The sequence below is a fragment of the Ambystoma mexicanum genome, chromosome 2q (assembly GCF_040938575.1).
Source record: "Ambystoma mexicanum isolate Mex_15411 chromosome 2q, UKY_AmexF1_1, whole genome shotgun sequence".
NCBI classification, from domain to species: Eukaryota; Metazoa; Chordata; class Amphibia; order Caudata; family Ambystomatidae; genus Ambystoma; species Ambystoma mexicanum.
Window position 1 is genome coordinate 884,084,367 of NC_090924.1, and position 17,985 is coordinate 884,102,351.

Consider the following 17,985-nt stretch of genomic DNA (forward strand, 5'->3'; position numbering starts at 1 on the left):
AGGGTGATAAGGGTGTTGAAGGTGGCGGAGGGGTGCTTGCACCATTGCATATAGTTGCATAATGTATCCCACCCAAATATGACTGTGCTTCAAATATGACCTGTTCCCGCCCACCTCCCTTATTCCCAACACCCATGTCCTCTCATCTCCTTTATCTTCAAAACTGTTGCACTCACACCTCCTTCTTCCCCAACACCCTTGCTCTCCCCAGGAGGACTGGTCCATGTACTGCTGTCTCATTTACATGACTGTTTCATCATGGTATGTTGCTCTGCTTGCATGCATGCCATTGGGGCTACCAGAGAACTGTCTACGGAGGTTTTAGAAGTTGAACTTTCTGACTCCTGCCCCTGGATAGGCTGAACGGTCCAGAGGAGTGTCGTTTGCATGATCTCTGCCTCTGACAAAATTGTCTCTGTCAGCTCTCTGACTGCCTGGCCCATCCCTGCATTTATTGCTGTGGCTGCAGAAAGGTGGCAACACTGCCTGTCCATTGTCCTAGCCATATGTTGGGATTATCCCTGAACAGAATCCCTAATGACCTGTTGGTGTAGCAGCTGCAATCTCACAATGTTATCTAAGCATTACCTGCCTGTGCTGCGCGCTCAGTGTTGTTCAGCCTTCTTCCGATCCCTTCATGGTCTGTGGGTCTAGCTCATGTTCCTGCCCCCTCTACCTGCATCCCCTGATACAAATCCAACATCATCAGTCCCTGTGTCTGTGTCATGATGCTGGTGGCACTGTTTCGATGGAACAGGTGAGGAGTGGGAAGGAGCCCCCGCAGAGTAGATGGCATTGCTAGCTCATTGGTGGCTAGTGTGGTATGAGTACAGTCACTGGCCTCCACAGAGGCCTGAGGCCACTAGTGCTGGCAGCAGGTGGGACTGTAGCATATGAAGCAGTGTTGGGTTTGGTGGCAGCATGTGGTGGCACATCGTTAGTGGCAGTGTCAGTAGTGGTGGTTTCAGTGTCCACAACTGCTATGGTGGAGGCAGTCTGGCTGCTGGTTGCAGCTAGCATGCTGGTGCTGGCACCAGATGCTATCTTGGAAGAGGTTTTCCAGTCGCTTCCATGACTGCAGGGTGCAGGGGTTGTGGCTAAAGTGCTAGTTGTTGGTGTCCACCCCTCAGTGGCATCTCACATTGATTGTTTGTACTGGGGCAAGCTTCATGTCCTTGAGTGGCATGTGAACCTGTTGGGTGATGAATGAAATCCCTTGTGGAAGATTTCTTTTGTTTGGAAATAGTTTGTTTAGCATGGCTAACTACCTTGTCCATAAGGACCTGGAGCTCTGCTTCTCTGAATTTTTGTTTTCGAACCTGCATTTCAGGCACCAACTTCTGATACTCCTTTGCCTTTGTCACCTGGGATGTTTGGCATTTCGTCTGGGGTTGAATGGCAACAGGAAATGGGTGATTTAGAATGGATTGAGTTTTAAAATATGACTGCTGCTGACCTTCCTATTTGCGAGATTACATCATTTCAGCTCTGTGCTAATTCCGTCAGCAGAATTACTGTTTGGTAACTCCCTCAATTCCCTGGGTCGCAACTATAATTCTTCCAAGCATTGTGGGATTTCGGGACTAATTCTTCCATATGGAATTACCATTAGCACACAGACACTCATAATTTGGTGCTAATTCCGCCAAATGCCATTTCAGTCATTATAATTCCATATGGCGGTATTAGCACCATATTTACCAGCAAACTCGTAAAGAGTCACTAATAACTGCATCATCAATGCCGTAAAGAAGGAAGCCGTCCACCAAGAATGTACTGCATGTGCTATATAAATCAGTGTCAGGTAAGAATGGGCCTAGAGATTCAAAAATGTTCAAAGACACCAAACAATGCATCATCATTCCACACAAGAGTATGTTTATACCTTGCCTCTAGCAGGACCCAAACCTACCTTTCAAAGGTTTATTCACAGCTCACTTTGAATCAAATGGGCCAGTGATTATAACAAAACCCACATCAACAGGGCAAGGGAAAAGTTGATCCAGGGACAAGCCTGCCGTTAGGATCAAGGCCCACTGTCCTCTGGCCCTGATGATAACAAAACTCATAGCATGAGCAGTGCCAGGGAAAACAGGTCAAGTGTGCTTGATAGCTGTCAAGTGCTCATTTTGAGTTGGAGATCTCATGCTGTCTGCCTGTCAGTGACAATATCAAGCTATTAACCACCTCAAAGCAAGGACTAATATATATATATAAATATAGGAAAGGGTGGGGGGAGCCCAGAGGCAACGCGTTTGTCTTGGAAGTAATACAATGCAGCGCAACACAGGTTCAAATCCCAATTCTGCGCTTAGAAACTTCTCGTTGGTTTTAAACGTGTTATTAAAAGAACAATTATAATAAGAATTATACATGTTCCCTACAGAGATATCGGTCTACTCAAATCAAGGACATGTCACTTTAACTGATCTTTTGCTGTCTAAAGGCATATCTCAAGGTGTTAACATATCACTGCAATTTTCAGCTGGCCCTGAAATCATCCACATCTGGGAAAGATGCAGAAGACAAATAACACCAATAAAAAATACTTAATGGTTTTCATAAAATCAAAGAGTATTTTGGGAACATAAGATCAAGCTATTTATTTTTATTTATTTATTTTTATTTGAATTTATATAGCGCACATCTGCCCAGGGGCATCGTGGCGCTGAAAGTAGGCTTACTTAGTACATAGCATACATGTTGCAGAGGTTACAGTTACAACAGCTAGATCGTAGACAGCTTTACTTACAGGTATTACATTAGGTACAGCATGTTGTGAGATCAACTCCTAGATACATACAGTTGTAGTATTCAGTAGTAAAGGGGCGAATAGAGTGGGTTAGTTGAAGAGAGTGGTTTTGAGTAGTTTGCGGAATGCATGGCGTTCCTCAGTGCAGTGGGCAGTGCGTTCCAGTTTTTGGGTGCTAGGCGTTGGAATCTGGATCCTCCGGCTTTGGTTCTTTTGTATGTGGGTACATATGTCTGATTGGTCAGGTGTGACCTAGGGGGTCTGGTGGATGTAATGCAGGTGATCCTTTCGGAGAGGTAGGGGGATGCTTCAGAGAAGAGGCATCTGTGGGTGATAGCCATGGATTTGAAGAGGCTACGTTATTTTATTGGTAACCAATGGGCCTCTTTTCTGGCTTGGGAAATATGTTCCCTTTTTGAGATACTCAGGGCTGCTCTCAGTGCATTGTTTTGAGTGACTTAAATTTTTTAGGTTTTTTGTAGATGTGTCCAAGAAGAGGGCATTGCAGTAGTCCGATTTGGTACCTACTGTGGCTCTATTGACAGGCAGTTTTTTGTGTATATATATATATATATATATATGTGATATATCTGTGACAGTGATTGAAGCTTGCAACACTTCTGTAAACAGAAATTAAATAAGAAAAAAGGTTCAGTGTGCGTTATAATAACACCCTACCAGAAAGGTGATGGCTAACTATGAGTCATCTAAATGAATTTTGAAGACTTGTTTTGGAAGTCAAATGCTGGCAGTCCTACTTCAGCAGACATACATCTTCCCTTCAACACACTCACGTGAGTGAACTTAAGATAGGTAGATCACTGCTCAGGAGAATTCATCTATTTCAATTTCATACAACAAATGTTGCTACAAATATATGAGGGGTGATTTTAGGGTAATAAATAATGTGGAGGGCTTATTGTCGGCTGTGGGGGGTCTCCCCACATATATTTGTGGCAAAATCGAACCCATAAAATTATATAATTCAATGAAAATCGAATTCTATTAAATGAATTTGAGCAGATCACATAGAACCAGTGATCTCCACTAGTGCCGAGTGCTGCTCGTGGTGGACTGAGGAAAACGCAGTAGAACCCAGTCTCAAGTGTCTGAGCCACCTAAGATAAAAGTGATGCTGTATTCCACACCAGGCCTAGCACTAGGTGTCTGTGGACACCATAACATGCCACTGAGCACATGGGTGTCCACAAACATCTAAAAGGAGACTTGTATTTTGCTGCTTATTTCACACGTCACCCCATCCTCACCTCCCCAGAGGCTGTTTCATATTTATTTCATATTAAAAACAAGTGTAATCTAGTATTTTACAAGGCCATGAACATTGAGTCCTCAAACATTTTACTGTCTGCAAACATCGGAAAACAAACGTCCTTTCAATGCCCTTAACTGTGTATACTCTACGCCATACCCACAACACCTCACATCCCCAGAGATTGTTTCATGTGTAAGACGTGTGTAATGTTATGTTTTTCTAAATTTTCTTACCATGTTGTTGTTGGACCATGGGTACAGGTCGCAAATCCAACATGGATTTCAAAACGTTTGACATTCATCCCATTTCTCTATTGACCAAGCAGCACGATTGTGTGTTGTCCACGAATGTTACACATCTCCTTGAATGGTCCAGGTGCCTCCACGGACACCAAATCAGGAAATGAGTTTGTGGACTGAAAAGATAGATCACTACCTTATATTACTTGCTTTTTGCCCATTATTTAAAAAAGCTGTCGGAAGGATTAACACCAGATGTGGAAAGGCACGCTCTTGGGCGGTGCAGGTTTCATGAAAGTCCATTCAGCAGTTCGGACTGTAGGTGCGACAGACATTGATTTCCCAATCAAGTCCATCTGCGCATCAACATTTTGGGACAAACCCTTATATATTTACCCCCCTTGACAAAATTGCACCACATTCAAAATGGTTCCACATTTGTGCATATATTGTATTTGGAAAGTTTCATGCAGATTTGTCAAACAGCGCCAAACCTATAAGCCATCAGAAAATGGTCTTCCTCTGCGGAAGCCAAGGAGACATATATACTATGGGGTGATTAGTTGGAGAGAAAAACACACTTACCTTGCAGCACACTTCGGTGCCAAGCCCTAACATTTGATTTGTTATAATGACAGTAAGTTGCCCACCATATGTTGATACGTTGACTTAGAAACTGCCCACTGTTGTGTATGTTGTATTCTATGGCAGACAGGTGTAAAGTTGTTATCAGAATACTCAAATGTCTTCTTTGCATAGGGAACTGTTTATTGAACAGAGTGATAGAGGTGCTAGAGAATGTCATGATGGCGAAAGCTCAATCAATACAGAGTAACTCTGATGCATAACAACACCATGGTTGTAAATGGACAGTACTTTTAAATGCAAACTCTGACGAGGCAGAATCCCCCCATATGTGCAGACACACGATTTTCAAATGTTGCATCTCTCTTCCTTACAAACGTGTTCCGCTGTACTGGTGAAGTCACTCATGATGCCATATGTGATGTCATATGTGATAGCATCAGTGATGTCATTTGTGATGTCGTCAGTTTGCTTAGGGCTGCACAATGGCGGCATCATAGTTTAGGTGGCACAGCTTTGGCACCTGTCGAATTCCAGGGGTTTTGTGGCATGCAGTCTACACCTTAATGCCACTTCACCTAAAGTTTTTTCATCGGATTTGAAGGGTTTCATTGAATCAGATTGTTTCAACTGAACGTCACTGTAACTCGAGTTTTTTCACAGTATATAAATATACACATATATATACATATATTCACTGAAAAAACCTTAGTTAAAGTGCATTTAAGTTGCACAAGTTTAATGCAACAAAAACCTGGAAATTCAGTGGTTGTGGGACGTCATGACCAGCTTGGCTTGGCGCATTCCTACTGATGTCCCCCATAATGCCATTTTGGATGTCATTGGGAATCCCTTCTCTTACAAAATCCATGTGCTCATGAGCTTGGCAACGGAAACGTGCCCAGCTAAGCTGCTAATGACGTCCCACATCTGCGGAATTCCAAGGGTTTTGTTGCATTAAATCTGTGCAGCATAACTGCACCTTAACTAAGTCGTTTTCAGTGAAATTCACACATCCTTCAGTATTCTCTAAATGGGGAGCTCTGCTCAACATCTTCCTGCCTCTGAATCAGCGGTTCCTGTGCTATGGCAAATAGAACATTCACCCCTCAGAGCTTCCACCTGCTGGAGTTTACCTGACTGATACTGATCCAGTGGAATATGTCCATTTGTGTGTTTCTCCTTGGAGTATATGCCATAATTGCCAGGTGTCAATCGATTGGACATAATCATTTCATTAAGTTTTTCTTGCAGAATAATGTATTCTTCTGATAACTTCGAGATCTAAAACCAAAAGAAAACAATTGTGAAATACACAAACGCAGATGATTAGTAGAGTATGACAGAAGAGAGGAGAAGTGATGCAGTAACTGTGGGCAGCACGGCAAATATGTGCACGAATATTTTGAATCTGCACACGCTTCCATTTCGCTTGCAGGTAAATGGTCCACATGAGCATCATCTTGTTTGTCAAACACCGCACGCTAATAAAATGAACAGCATGCACTGACATGCAAAACAAATATGTAATTGAAGGATCAGCTCATCTCACACCTGAGCATACTGACGTTATTTCATTCTCGCCTGTAGCTGATATAGTAAATTATTGTTATTGCTCGTTTCCAGTAGTGTCCCCTTATTTCATCATAGGACATTTTCATCCCATCGACAAATCCCTCATATTTATTTGCGCACACAGATTTTCCCATTTGCACTGTGTATGCCCTTCCACCCACATGCTAGAGTTACTGTGAAACACGCATATATTTTAATCTGGAAACAAAAATTTACTGCAATTGCCAGCTTCAATGTTTCCATCTATCAGTCCTAAATATAAAAGGGGGAGTCTTTCACATCAGGGACGATACTATCAGTTTACCACAAACTTCTCTTTGTTTTTTTATATACAGCTGTGACTAGATTCTCAATAGTCACAAAAGGTCTTGTCAAATGCTACTTCACTACGACGCCTACTGTCTAAGCTGGCCCTAGTGTGGGGGATTTAAAGGGCAGAGCCTTTTCTCTATCTAACTCCTTTAGGGACCGTGTAGGTGAACTAATCAGAGGTAGTCTGATTCTTCTCTCCTCTCTGGTTTCTGCGGACCAAGATGCCACTTTCCCAAAATGGACACAAGATTTCTTCTCTTGGCAGAAGAATGGATATGCACAGTTGTACTTTGTGTCTTGTGGTGAATGTTTAGGAGGATTCTCCCAGCCCCAATGAGGCAAATCGGATTGGACTGAAGATTTCCTTGGCGTATCCTTTGGTAACTGGGGTCAAGCAGTGAGATTTAGGTGGCAAGAGCAATGCACCTTCTGATGATGAAGAACACAGTGTTCTTAACCTCTCTGTTGGTTTGTTAAGTACAGTGCATTTTCTTTCTTTCTATTTTAAACGTTATAAATGCATCCAGGTTTTCAGAGTTCTTATGTGGCTGAAAAGCAGCTACTTTATCTTCAAACATGGCTTCGAAAAAGGCACCAGGAGGTAGTGAGTATTTTCTTTCATTGAGAATGTGTGTGGATCCACAATCGATGTTGAAAGCACATCCACCTCACCAACCAAAACATGAGCATTCATCATATCAAATGCAAATGGGTCCTTTCCTCCCCCGCCTCACTTTCCACCTGTGGCGTCCCTCAGGGTTCTATCTTATCGCCATGGCTCCTCAACATCTCCCTGGCTCCTCTGGACCACTTCATCTCCACATTTCCTGCCATTTCAAGTGGTATGCAGATGACACACAGCTCTCCTTTAAGTTGCCATCCTCTACCTCCTCCCCCTCCTCTCTCATAACCGACTGCTATTTAGGCATTGTGCTCTGCCAATGATCTCTGCCTTAATGGCAGTAGGACAGAGATCCTTCTCAATGGGACATCTGCACCTTGCCCCCCCCACTCTGTGGCCACCTCCTCCCATCACCCCCTGGTGAGGCAAACAACCTTGGGATCATCTTGAATCCTTGTTAGGCAGAAACCTGTGCAGTTCCCTCTGGGACCACTGCAAAAGATTTAAGACTACAGGTGTTCGGCAGTAAACCCACTTGGTAGCAGTCTGTACTACACAGATTCACTTGGTAGCTGTGGCTGAGCAGTCAGACGTCCCTCAAGAAGAGTTAGGCAGTATACAGAGTATTCACAATAGGTCAAAAGAACACAGTAGAACAAGTAAACACTGACCAGAGCTAGGTGTAAAAGAGATATAATTATTTATTTAAAACCACATCTAGAAAAACACACAGGCACTAATAGTAAGCAATTCAAAAACACAGTCACTAAAAGATATACACTCCCTTAGAAGAATATTAGACAAGTCTTAAGTAAATCCCCACTTATTTTCATACAGCGGTGAGCGCCTAACGCAGATGGCACTCTAATAATTCGTTAAAAAGGGAGAGAAAAGCAGAGTATAATATGAAACAGATCCCAACACTTTCATAAGATCAAAACAATAGAGGAAGGCAAGTACAACCGTGAAGTTAGAGTTCAGTAGGCCGGATCCACTTTAAGAGGATCAGAACGAAATGTGTCCAAGGTCACACGGTTGAAGTGCACAAGAGTCTTGCAAAGGTTCAAAAAGAGTTGGACCAAAAAGAAAGGGACCAGTTAGAAGGTCAAGGCGGCCAGCCCAGTCCAGAAGGTTAAGGGGTTATTATTACCTTGTAGCAATCTTTAGAAAGGGAGGCCTGGCGGACACTGAACCTTAAAGTGGTGAGAAGACTCCAGCGGGGGCAGTTGTTCCTGGCAGCGGAAGCAAGTCGGTGCTTCGTCCGGGGGAAGAGAGGATCTCGTCGGAGAGGAAGACAGGAGTCCGTTGCACTGCCAGGGAAGAAACCAGCCGCGGATTTCTCAGGTAAAAGGAGCGGTCCTTTTATTCGCGGTCCAGTGGTAAGTGGCTATCCGGTTGCTGGGGTGCTTGGCACGGGCAATTCGACCACAAGACGGCCTGGGATGCAAAGAGAAGAAGGTAAACTGGTTGTGCCCACAAGTCAGGGGAGGAAGCCTCTCCAGCCGGAAGATCTTCTCTGTCATCGGGAAGTGGTGAGTCGGTTCTGCAGGGCTCCACCGGTGGTGTCGTCGTGGTAGGTTGGCTCAGCTTCTCCCCCTTGTCGGATTCTCAGGTCCTGTGGCGACTTCTGAAGTTCCAGTCCCCAAAGCCCTGCTTTTATGCAGCACACCCCCATTCACTCAGCCTAGCTGTCAATCAAACATGGTAAGTGGTGAGCTGGCCGGCTCACCACTTGGGCCAATCACACAAGAGTGCGACTTGAGTTACCAAGGTAACTCAGTCCAGGGTGCCTAAACCCCCTCCAACCCCCCCTGTGGTACCCAGACAGAGTGGCACCACTTTTGGAGGCTTCTGTGGAGAAGCCCGCCAAAAAGTGGAACAAAGGGCTCAACTCGGGTTGGAGTCACAGAAGAGAACACAAACGCCATTTTAGAATGGAGTCCTGGCAAAAAATACCAACTGGCGAATTAATATTAAATAAATAAACCGGCGGTATGTTCGAGGCTATGAGAATTAAATAATTAAAGTTGGTAGCCTCGAACAATGGGAAAATCCCATAGGGATCTATTTGCGGTCGAATATAAAAAGTAGTATCCACTGCCACCAGCCAAAACTCGATCAGAAGGGACGGAGACGTGCCCGCTCGACTAACACACCCCGGGGCAATCGAATTGCCCCGACCAGTATGTCCACAATATGATGATTTGTACTGGTTTCTGTTCATAATTTGGGACTAGTAAAGCCAATGGTGACTTTACATGCCTGGGAGACAGTAGTCAGTCCCAGGGTATGGAGTCTATGGTGGGGTGTCACTATGACACCCCTGTGTTACTGCACGGAGGGTGCTGTGTAACACACATAGTAAAAACACATGAGACCCTATGGGGTAAAGGACACCATAGCCCATAAAACACATAAACAGTCAAAGGAACACCATAAATCATGTCCAAGAGTGGGAGAAAAAGAGTCTCACTCTTGGCAAGAGAAAAAAACAAACTCCAGAAATCCAGCAAAGCTACTGGGGGACTCACTAGGTTAGGAAATTCAGCCTAAAGAGAGAATTCTCCCTAACACTCCTCTCCCACTTTCCTCACATCATGGACCTTGCCAAGAAATCTAATTTACATTTTGAAGTCAATTACTGGAAGTCCTACTTCAGGAATTAATCTCCTAATTCCTTTCCTGAAGCATCCTCAATCACTTTAATTTTATTTTAATTGTATTTATTTTAATTGGTAATTTATAATGCGCATAATACCCAGAGGTTTCTAAGCGCGGACCCGGGGATCGAACCTGTGTTGCTCTGCATCGTCTTGCTTCTAAGGCTAGCGCATTGCCCCTGAGCTATCCTCCCGAGACACGCTCACACTCACATGAAGCATACAACAAAAATGGGTACCACTCTCTCAATCATACCACCATACCTTCACTCTCTCAAAAGTCTCTGCCAATACCTCTTTCACCTGTTCCCTACTCCTCTCTAGGCACTTAGCCTCCTTCGCCACTTCTGAGCTTGCCCAAATGCCTCCCATAGCAGACAGACTCTGCTGGCTTTTTATAGGCGGCCCCCCTCCACAGAGGCATTATACCTTTCCTCACCTTCTCTCAGAAATTCAACATCTGCAGAGCCCTTGTTCTCTTCAGGCTGGACTATTGCAACAGCCTCTTCCTCAATCTGCCCTTTTGCTCCCTTTGCCCCCTTCACCTAATCCAGAATAGGACTCTGAGACTTATCTTTGGCCTCACGCCCAGGGACTTAATCTCTCCAGCCCTACAATCTCTCCACTGGGTCCCGGTGACTGCAAGGATCAAATTCAAGACCCTTTGCATCATCCACAAGCCTGTCTGGGGCCTGGGACGTCTCTACATCCAGCTTTCCCTCCCTAAATACCTCCCTGCTAGAGTGCTTTGGTCCTCTGGCTCCAACACTTTGCATGTCAAACGTTTCTCCAAGCAAAGAGTGGGAGGTAGATCCATACCTCAGCTGGTTCCTCCTTCAGGAACAGCCTCTCGCCCCCTCACACTTGAGCCTGATCTGCTTAAGCTCTGGAAACTCCTCAAGACATTCCTCTTCTCCTCTTCCTTCCCTCTCACCCTCTCATGCTAACATTCCCTCTGCCACTGAGACCTGCTGCTGAGACTGGAGCCTGGTCCCTTCAAAGTCACACATGGGCCAGACGAACCCCCGACCAGTCCCCCCGGCATCCCTTCCAGCACTTGCCTGCAGGCACCTTTGCCCAGACTAACCCTAACCTGGTGCACTCTGTCCACCACATTTTTCCTCCTTCCCGTGGCTCTTGCCTTCTTCGCCCCCCCCAAAACTTGCTCACCCCTTCTATTGTACACCCCACTCCTCCACTTCTCGCTCCCCCTCTGCACTTACCACCTTGACTTGCACTTGCACAGTAGGATTGTCACATGGTCAATATAACCGTTCTGTTCTACTTCTTTCCTATGTCCTCCCCCCAACTTGTCTTGTGGAACCTGGAAACAATTGTGTATAGGCGTCATTCAACTGTCCAATAAATAAAATGAATAAATATCAGGCAGGTGTGAATCTTGGGGGTACACAAGGGAAAGTAACCCAATGAGCGATGCACTGTGCTGGCTAACACACTTAGTGGACTCCTTAAAAATCCATAGCACAAAAATAGACATCAAACAACAGCTGTCACTGTCTTGGCATTATGAATGCTCCTTATAAGGCTTAGCTGTGACTCTTGCACTAGTCTGTGATGACATGCCATTTTTCGCTTAGCTCATCTAGCAAATGAAAAATAGAATTCAAGTGGGTGGCAATTGCAGTTTGCAATTTGCGTTGTGAGGCAGCACATGTCTTGCACTGTAGGTTGGGCTGAAGTGTGATATTCCGAGGCATATGCAACAGGGCCGTAGGTTCTACTCTTTCAGAGGAGGGAGGGAGCCCGGCCCAGAGTTTTGCCAGCATGAGTGATAGAACCCCTCCCAACCTCACCTTACCTGGAGCTATTGGTGGTGGGACCACAGTGGGTCCACAAATCAATCCGAGGAGATGTCGAGATGCTGCCCCAGGATATGGAGACGCAAGCCGACCCGACACAATAACCTGCCACTGGATACAGTGTTATGCAATGGCCAGCACTACACTGGCGGCCGGAAGGGGGTGGAACCGGTACCAGGATTGTGACTGCAGCGTGACAGGGAGGCAAATGCTGTTGCCTGCAGCAACACAGAGGTCCAGCAGACACCATGAATTGTATCCCTTAAAAGCCTGAAAGAATGCAACAATAGACTGGACCAACAGTCCTGTATAGACTGCTTTTGCTTATAGGAGAGCCACATGGTAAGAAGGGGCAGGGCTTACAAGCCCTTTTGAAGCCTCTAAGCCCCTCCCCTGTCACACTTCTGGAAGTCAGGTAAGTTGATTGGTTAGTATTCCCTAATAACCTGGTAGGCCCTAAAGACCGCTAACATTTCAATAAAGACTCTTGGAATGCCTGTGGAGTGGTTCTTTCTGGCAGGCACCCCATCACATGTGGCATATCAACCTGGCTGGAAATTGATGATGGATCATGTCACCAAAAGCTGAAATACATTTGCAAAGCAAGGAATATGCATGGTCTTGCCAGCATCATACTAGCCAACATGTTACCAGCTCTGACTCCAGCGCCAAATCAAACCCTTCATCCCTGCCTCAGGCTTCAGATTCATCATCTAAGGCCTGGTGCACTCTTACATGGATGGTGATACCTACCCCTAATCTGGCTCCTCCTAAAGCCGTCCAACACACCCCAGCACACACAACTCATCACAGGATTGAAGAAATGTAACCACATTTACCCTACTATCAAGAAACTACACTGGATACCCCTCCATCTTGCATCACAGTCCAGACAGCCTGGATTATCTACACAGCTCTATTGCCCAAGACGCCATCATACTAATCTGAAATGATCACCATCTCAGGAGATCAATGCAACACCAGGAGCCAACATATAACCAGACTAAAAACTAAGAAGTGCACAAGAAGACCAGAAAACAAGCATTCTCCTGATATGCTCCCGCAGTCTGGAGAAACTTTCCTGTTAACAACAGGCTGGTTCCTTCCCTCCTTTGTTTCAGTGACAAATAAGGACCATAGACAGACAAAACAATTCCCCACCCCACTAGGTTCTACCCATCCTAATTGTAAAACACACTGTTTCTTTCTATTTAGGTTCACACTATATAACTCACCTCCATACATATTTGCCAATGTATAGGGCAGCAAGGATATTAGTCCCACTGTCAGCAGTAGAAAAGCCTAACTGTTGGTGTCATGAGCTTTGGAACTCTACTTCCCCCTTATCCATTTTCGAGATGTCTGATACTCTGTGACCTCTCCCATCAAATCATTCCATACACATGGTTCACTAGTGCAAAGCTCTATGCTTTTGCTAGCCTACAATATTACTTTGGGATTTGGACTTGCAACCATTGGCAGATTAGGGGAAATCATTCTCTGTGCTGTCATGGGCTCATTCCAAACTTGGCAGTGGTGGTGGCCAAGAGCTGGAGCTAAGTCAGGCACCACACTGGCAATAAAACAGCCAGTATTACTGGTGCAGGTAATACCGGTACCAGTGCCGGTAATACTGTCAATCGATTAATTTACTGTTGCCAGCAGCTATAATCTCCTCAAAATACCAGCAGATCAGGTGTCGGTAATGGTATTACCATTTACCAATATACCAGCAAACCTCTAATGAGCCCCCCAGTCTTTGGTCTGTACACTGGGTATGGTATCCATGTTGAAGTAGACCTTTTGTCCTGCAGACTGATCTAGTACCTATACCACTGAAAAAGTGCCTTTGCGTTCACAAACAACACACGTTGACTCATCAGAAAATGATGGCAACAAGATTTAGAGTCATTTAATACAATCTACTCTAGCTTATGAAGGATTGTAAGAACTGTTCTCTCAAACAAGTACGTTATCTTGTCAAGAGAAGTTTTCTTTGAAAGAAATTATTATTTTGACGCATCACAAAAAGGCAGAATACTGTTATACCCACTCAACGTAATCTTGTGCCTGCCAACCAAAATCTTGTCTTACTTTATTCTTCACAAGCAATAATTATGTTTTCTCTTTAAAACAGATCCACACTCAATTGCAGTCAATGAATATAAATCCCAATTTCAAATAAATGTAACACTATTTCTCTGCAACAAGAATTGTATTTCATCACTAAAAGATGGGTCCACTCATTGCCGCTGAACATAATAGCATGAATGTGATCATCTGCATGCCTCTAAACAAATTTGTGATGTTCTTCCCCATACACCTGTGGAGGCACAGCTGAACGCCTCTGCAGGAAGTCCCGCCCCACTACTACCTGTATGTTGGAAGAGTGAAACTGCACCAGCGTTAACACCAGTAGTTGTGACCATATCGCGACGAGTGTTCGAGAAAAGGTACCCATTAAGAAAACCCTATATGGTGTATCCCCGTAGAGATGACAATCTCGTGGAGGAGATTCATGAAGAAATATGAAAACAAGAGAAAGAGAAGCTGGTGACGTCACAAGAAGTGAGGTTGACGCACTAAGAAGTGTGGCTGAAGTTGAGGATGTATGGGCCTTATGGAAACTGATGACGAAATAAGGAATTAAGTGAACATTCTCATGCAGAAAAGAAGATTGCAAGAGCACTGCAGAAAATATAAGCCATTTAATAAATGTACAGCTGCAGCAACGCAAGTAGACGACGTAATCTTAGAAACTAGCTATACAAAGTGAATAGACTGCATGTGAAGCCGCCATTGTGTAGTGTCTGGACATTGGTGCCAAAAATGTTACTAAGTTCAGACCCACAGAGAAAAAAGGATCGAAAGCTGTGTGTGTTACAGCAAAGAATTAGCTGGAGAGCGCGTACTTGAAGGGCGAAGCTGTTTGGCCTGGTATCAGAGCTGGAGCAAGCCAAGGCTGTTTATCTATCCATGAAGAACAGTGAATGTGAGCAGCTCAATTATCCCTCGTTAAGGTGCAAGGAGGAACACCATGAGTGCCAAGTTTATTAATTCAAGACAATTAAATGCTTTAAAATGGGCCGAATTGGGAGACCGATGGGGGGCGCGTAACAGTATGGACTCGCGAAGATGTCACTCCGCGCTTAGCCATTGGGCCTATCGAAGTTTGTTCTCCCCTCCAGTGGAGAACTGGCTGCCCGGTGCCCCTCAGGGCTCCTAGGGCACTGGTGGTGTTGTGAATAGAGACCCCCCCAAGTTGGGTTCAAGACAGAGGTCGGGAGGGCTTCCCAGAACAGTAAACCCTGAGTGGAGAGAGAGCGCCGGCCCTGGCACCTGTGGCAGAGAGAGGATCCGGGCGTCCCACACTGGGGAGAGGAGCGCTGGAGGCTCCATGACCTCATGGAGACCCAGAACAACAACCAGAGTACACCTTGAGACCCCAGCAGTCCCTGTGAACCTGCGGACAGAGGAACCGGGGCTTTGAGCCTGGGCGCCAGGGCCCGTGAGCATCATGGAGATATCCAGCAGAGACTGGGCCGAGCAGAGCGCCCACAGGACACAGACGGATGAGACTGCACCCGAAGGATTGTGGCAGATGCGGGGGTCCGGAACAGACTCTCACCTGCAACAAAGGAGGGTTCCGCGATGCCGCCCCAGCACCCTAAGCATGGCCGCAACCTCCTGCGAGTGGGCAGCCGCAGAAGGAGGCGGCATCCAGAGGATGGCGTACCTCCAGTAAGCAACCCAAAAAAGTGAGGAGACCCGTGGAGGAGGGACGTTGAAAGATCTGCCACCTGGGGGTGCAGCTGGGGGAGAGGACTATGCGGGCCCATACCACTGGGGGCAGGACCTGGCGGGAAGCCCTGAGAACAAGGGAGTTATCACTTGAAGGGAACTGTTCAGTGGGGAACTCCTTTAGCGGTCTATCCCGAGCTACGCCACCGCCTGATGGCCCAGTCGACACACAGAGAGCTCCGCTCCCGTCAAACTTGGGAAAAGCAGGAACAGCACACCGTGAGGAAGGCCTCACACGAGACCAGTGAAGTGCACTGGGGCCCACACCAGAGGGCTCATCAAGGGACCATATACCCTGCAGGGTGCCGAGGAGAGGAACCTTGTCGGTGAGTTCGATCAGGGGAAAGTCCCAAGGCCCCAGTGTGGTTCTCTAGGAGCCAGTGGGGAACACAGAACTGCAATGAGAGGGCGGCTTGACTGGGAGGGGGGCACAGTGCCCACACAAGGAGGAGACCTGAAGCACTTCTCGGGGGACGCCTGTGGGTGAGGCCCCAGCACCAGCCCACCACATACGATCAAGGTGAGAGGCCGCAGGAGGCGAGACATAACACAGAGGAGCATTGTGTGCAACTTGGGGGACACTTACTGTAGTGACCCTCCCCCGCAGCCCTAGATCTGGGGGGTGTCCCGGGAGCAGTAGGAAACGTGGAGCAGCCCTGGAAGTTGAACGGGTCATCACCATATTGGTGGTCTCAGAGTCCATAGATAACACTAGAATAACCATTGTGTCCATTTACTGCGCAAATGCAATTCTTGAGGGAAGCCATGGGGGAGATCATGGACAGAACTGAGGGCCTCCTCATCATGGGGGGGCCTTAAACATGTGGGCAGACAGGGACATGGACCACAGTGGTGGGCTTATCCCCACAAGGAGCAGGGCTTCACAGACTACATGTGGGACCAGGGGCTTATTGATGTCTGGAGGGATTCCAACCCAACAGTGAGGGGCTACACCTTCTATTCGTTGGTCCATGGTTCCAGGACTAGAACAGACTATCTCTTCATGGAACAACAGAATATTAGCAGGGTGGGCACTTGTGACCATTTTCCCCGATCAGCTGGTCAGACCACGATTTGGTAGGGATGGAAGTGGTCCTCTCTGGTTTGAAACCCAGGGAATCCCTCTGACGATGTAACGATCTCCTCCTCAGAGACACTGTCTTTGTGGAAGAAATGAGGCAGGCTATTGAAGAATTCTTCTTACTCAATGACATGGGGGAAGTTGAAAGGGGAATGGTATGGGAAGCCGAGAAGGCAACATGGAGGGGCATCCTCATCAGGGAAGGGGCCGCCAAGAAAAGGATTAGGACCCTGTTGTCCAGTAACCTCAGAGGAGAAATGTGCCTTTTAGAAAAGGTTGAGGGTAAGGAGGCAGGGAAGAGAGAGGAAGACCTCAAGGTGGCTAGAGGCAAGTGCCAAGAACTGAAGGAGATAGAGATGGTAAGAGTACTCACCAGTCTGAAATACTTGAAACAGAGATACTATGAGAAGGGGGACAAGGCAGATGCCATATTGGTGGCGAGACTCAGAGGCCAGAGAGCGGAGAGTTGGGTACCTGGGATCCAAGGAGAAGGTGGTCAGAGGTTCTCAGAGGCAGGGGCTTGGCAGGGGGCTTTGTAGCATTTTATGAGAGATTGTATGGAAAAGAAGGGGTCATTGCTGAAGATATGCTGGGGAAATACCTTGCAGGATTGCCACTCCTGAAACTCCGATCCGGGGAGAGCCTCAAACTAAATATGCCAATCACACAAGAGGAAGTGTTGAAAGTGATATCAGGACTAAAGCTGGGGAAAGCACCAGAGGAGGATGGCTTCATGGCAGGGTTCTATAAGACCTTTGCAGGACCCCTGGCACGACACTTAGCTGTCATATTCACTGGTATTATGGCCACATGGAAGGCCCCCCATCCTTTGGGAAGGCACTGATTACAGTCATCCCAAAGATGGACAAAGACCCAGAGAACTGTAAGTCCTATCGCCCCATCTCCTTACTCAATGTGGATGCAAACATTTTCACAAGATTATTGGCCACGAGAATATGCGGAGATGTATTCATTCTGATCCAGTGGGTTTTATCCAAGGCAGACAAGGGGCGGACACCCTGCGTAAGACATTTTACCTCATGAGAACAGCCGAAGGGGAGGAGGGGAACTTGGTACTGGTGGCCATAGATGCAGACAACGCCTTTGACCCGGTGGACTGGGGCTTCCTTAATGGGGTACTCAAGAAATGTGGCTTTTGCAGGGGGATCCATCTGGGCATCCAGGCCTTATATGAAGGCCTATCGGCCTGGTCACGGTTAACGGGAGATTGGCCCAGACATTCCCACTACAAAGGGTACGAGGCA

At 46.4% G+C, this 17,985-nt stretch overlaps 1 protein-coding gene across 4 annotated transcripts in view; it reads right to left on the reverse strand.

Annotated features, from left to right (window-relative positions):
• The window catches only part of MYO3A (myosin IIIA), a 2,295,212-nt gene that overhangs the window by 565,084 nt on the left and 1,712,143 nt on the right, over positions 1-17,985 (reverse strand). For all 4 annotated transcript variants that reach the window (XM_069648154.1, XM_069648153.1, XM_069648152.1 and 1 more), the window contains one exon: positions 5,986-6,133. In XM_069648154.1, coding sequence (XP_069504255.1) covers positions 5,986-6,133 — 148 coding nt within the window. The remainder of the gene's footprint in view (positions 1-5,985; positions 6,134-17,985) is intronic.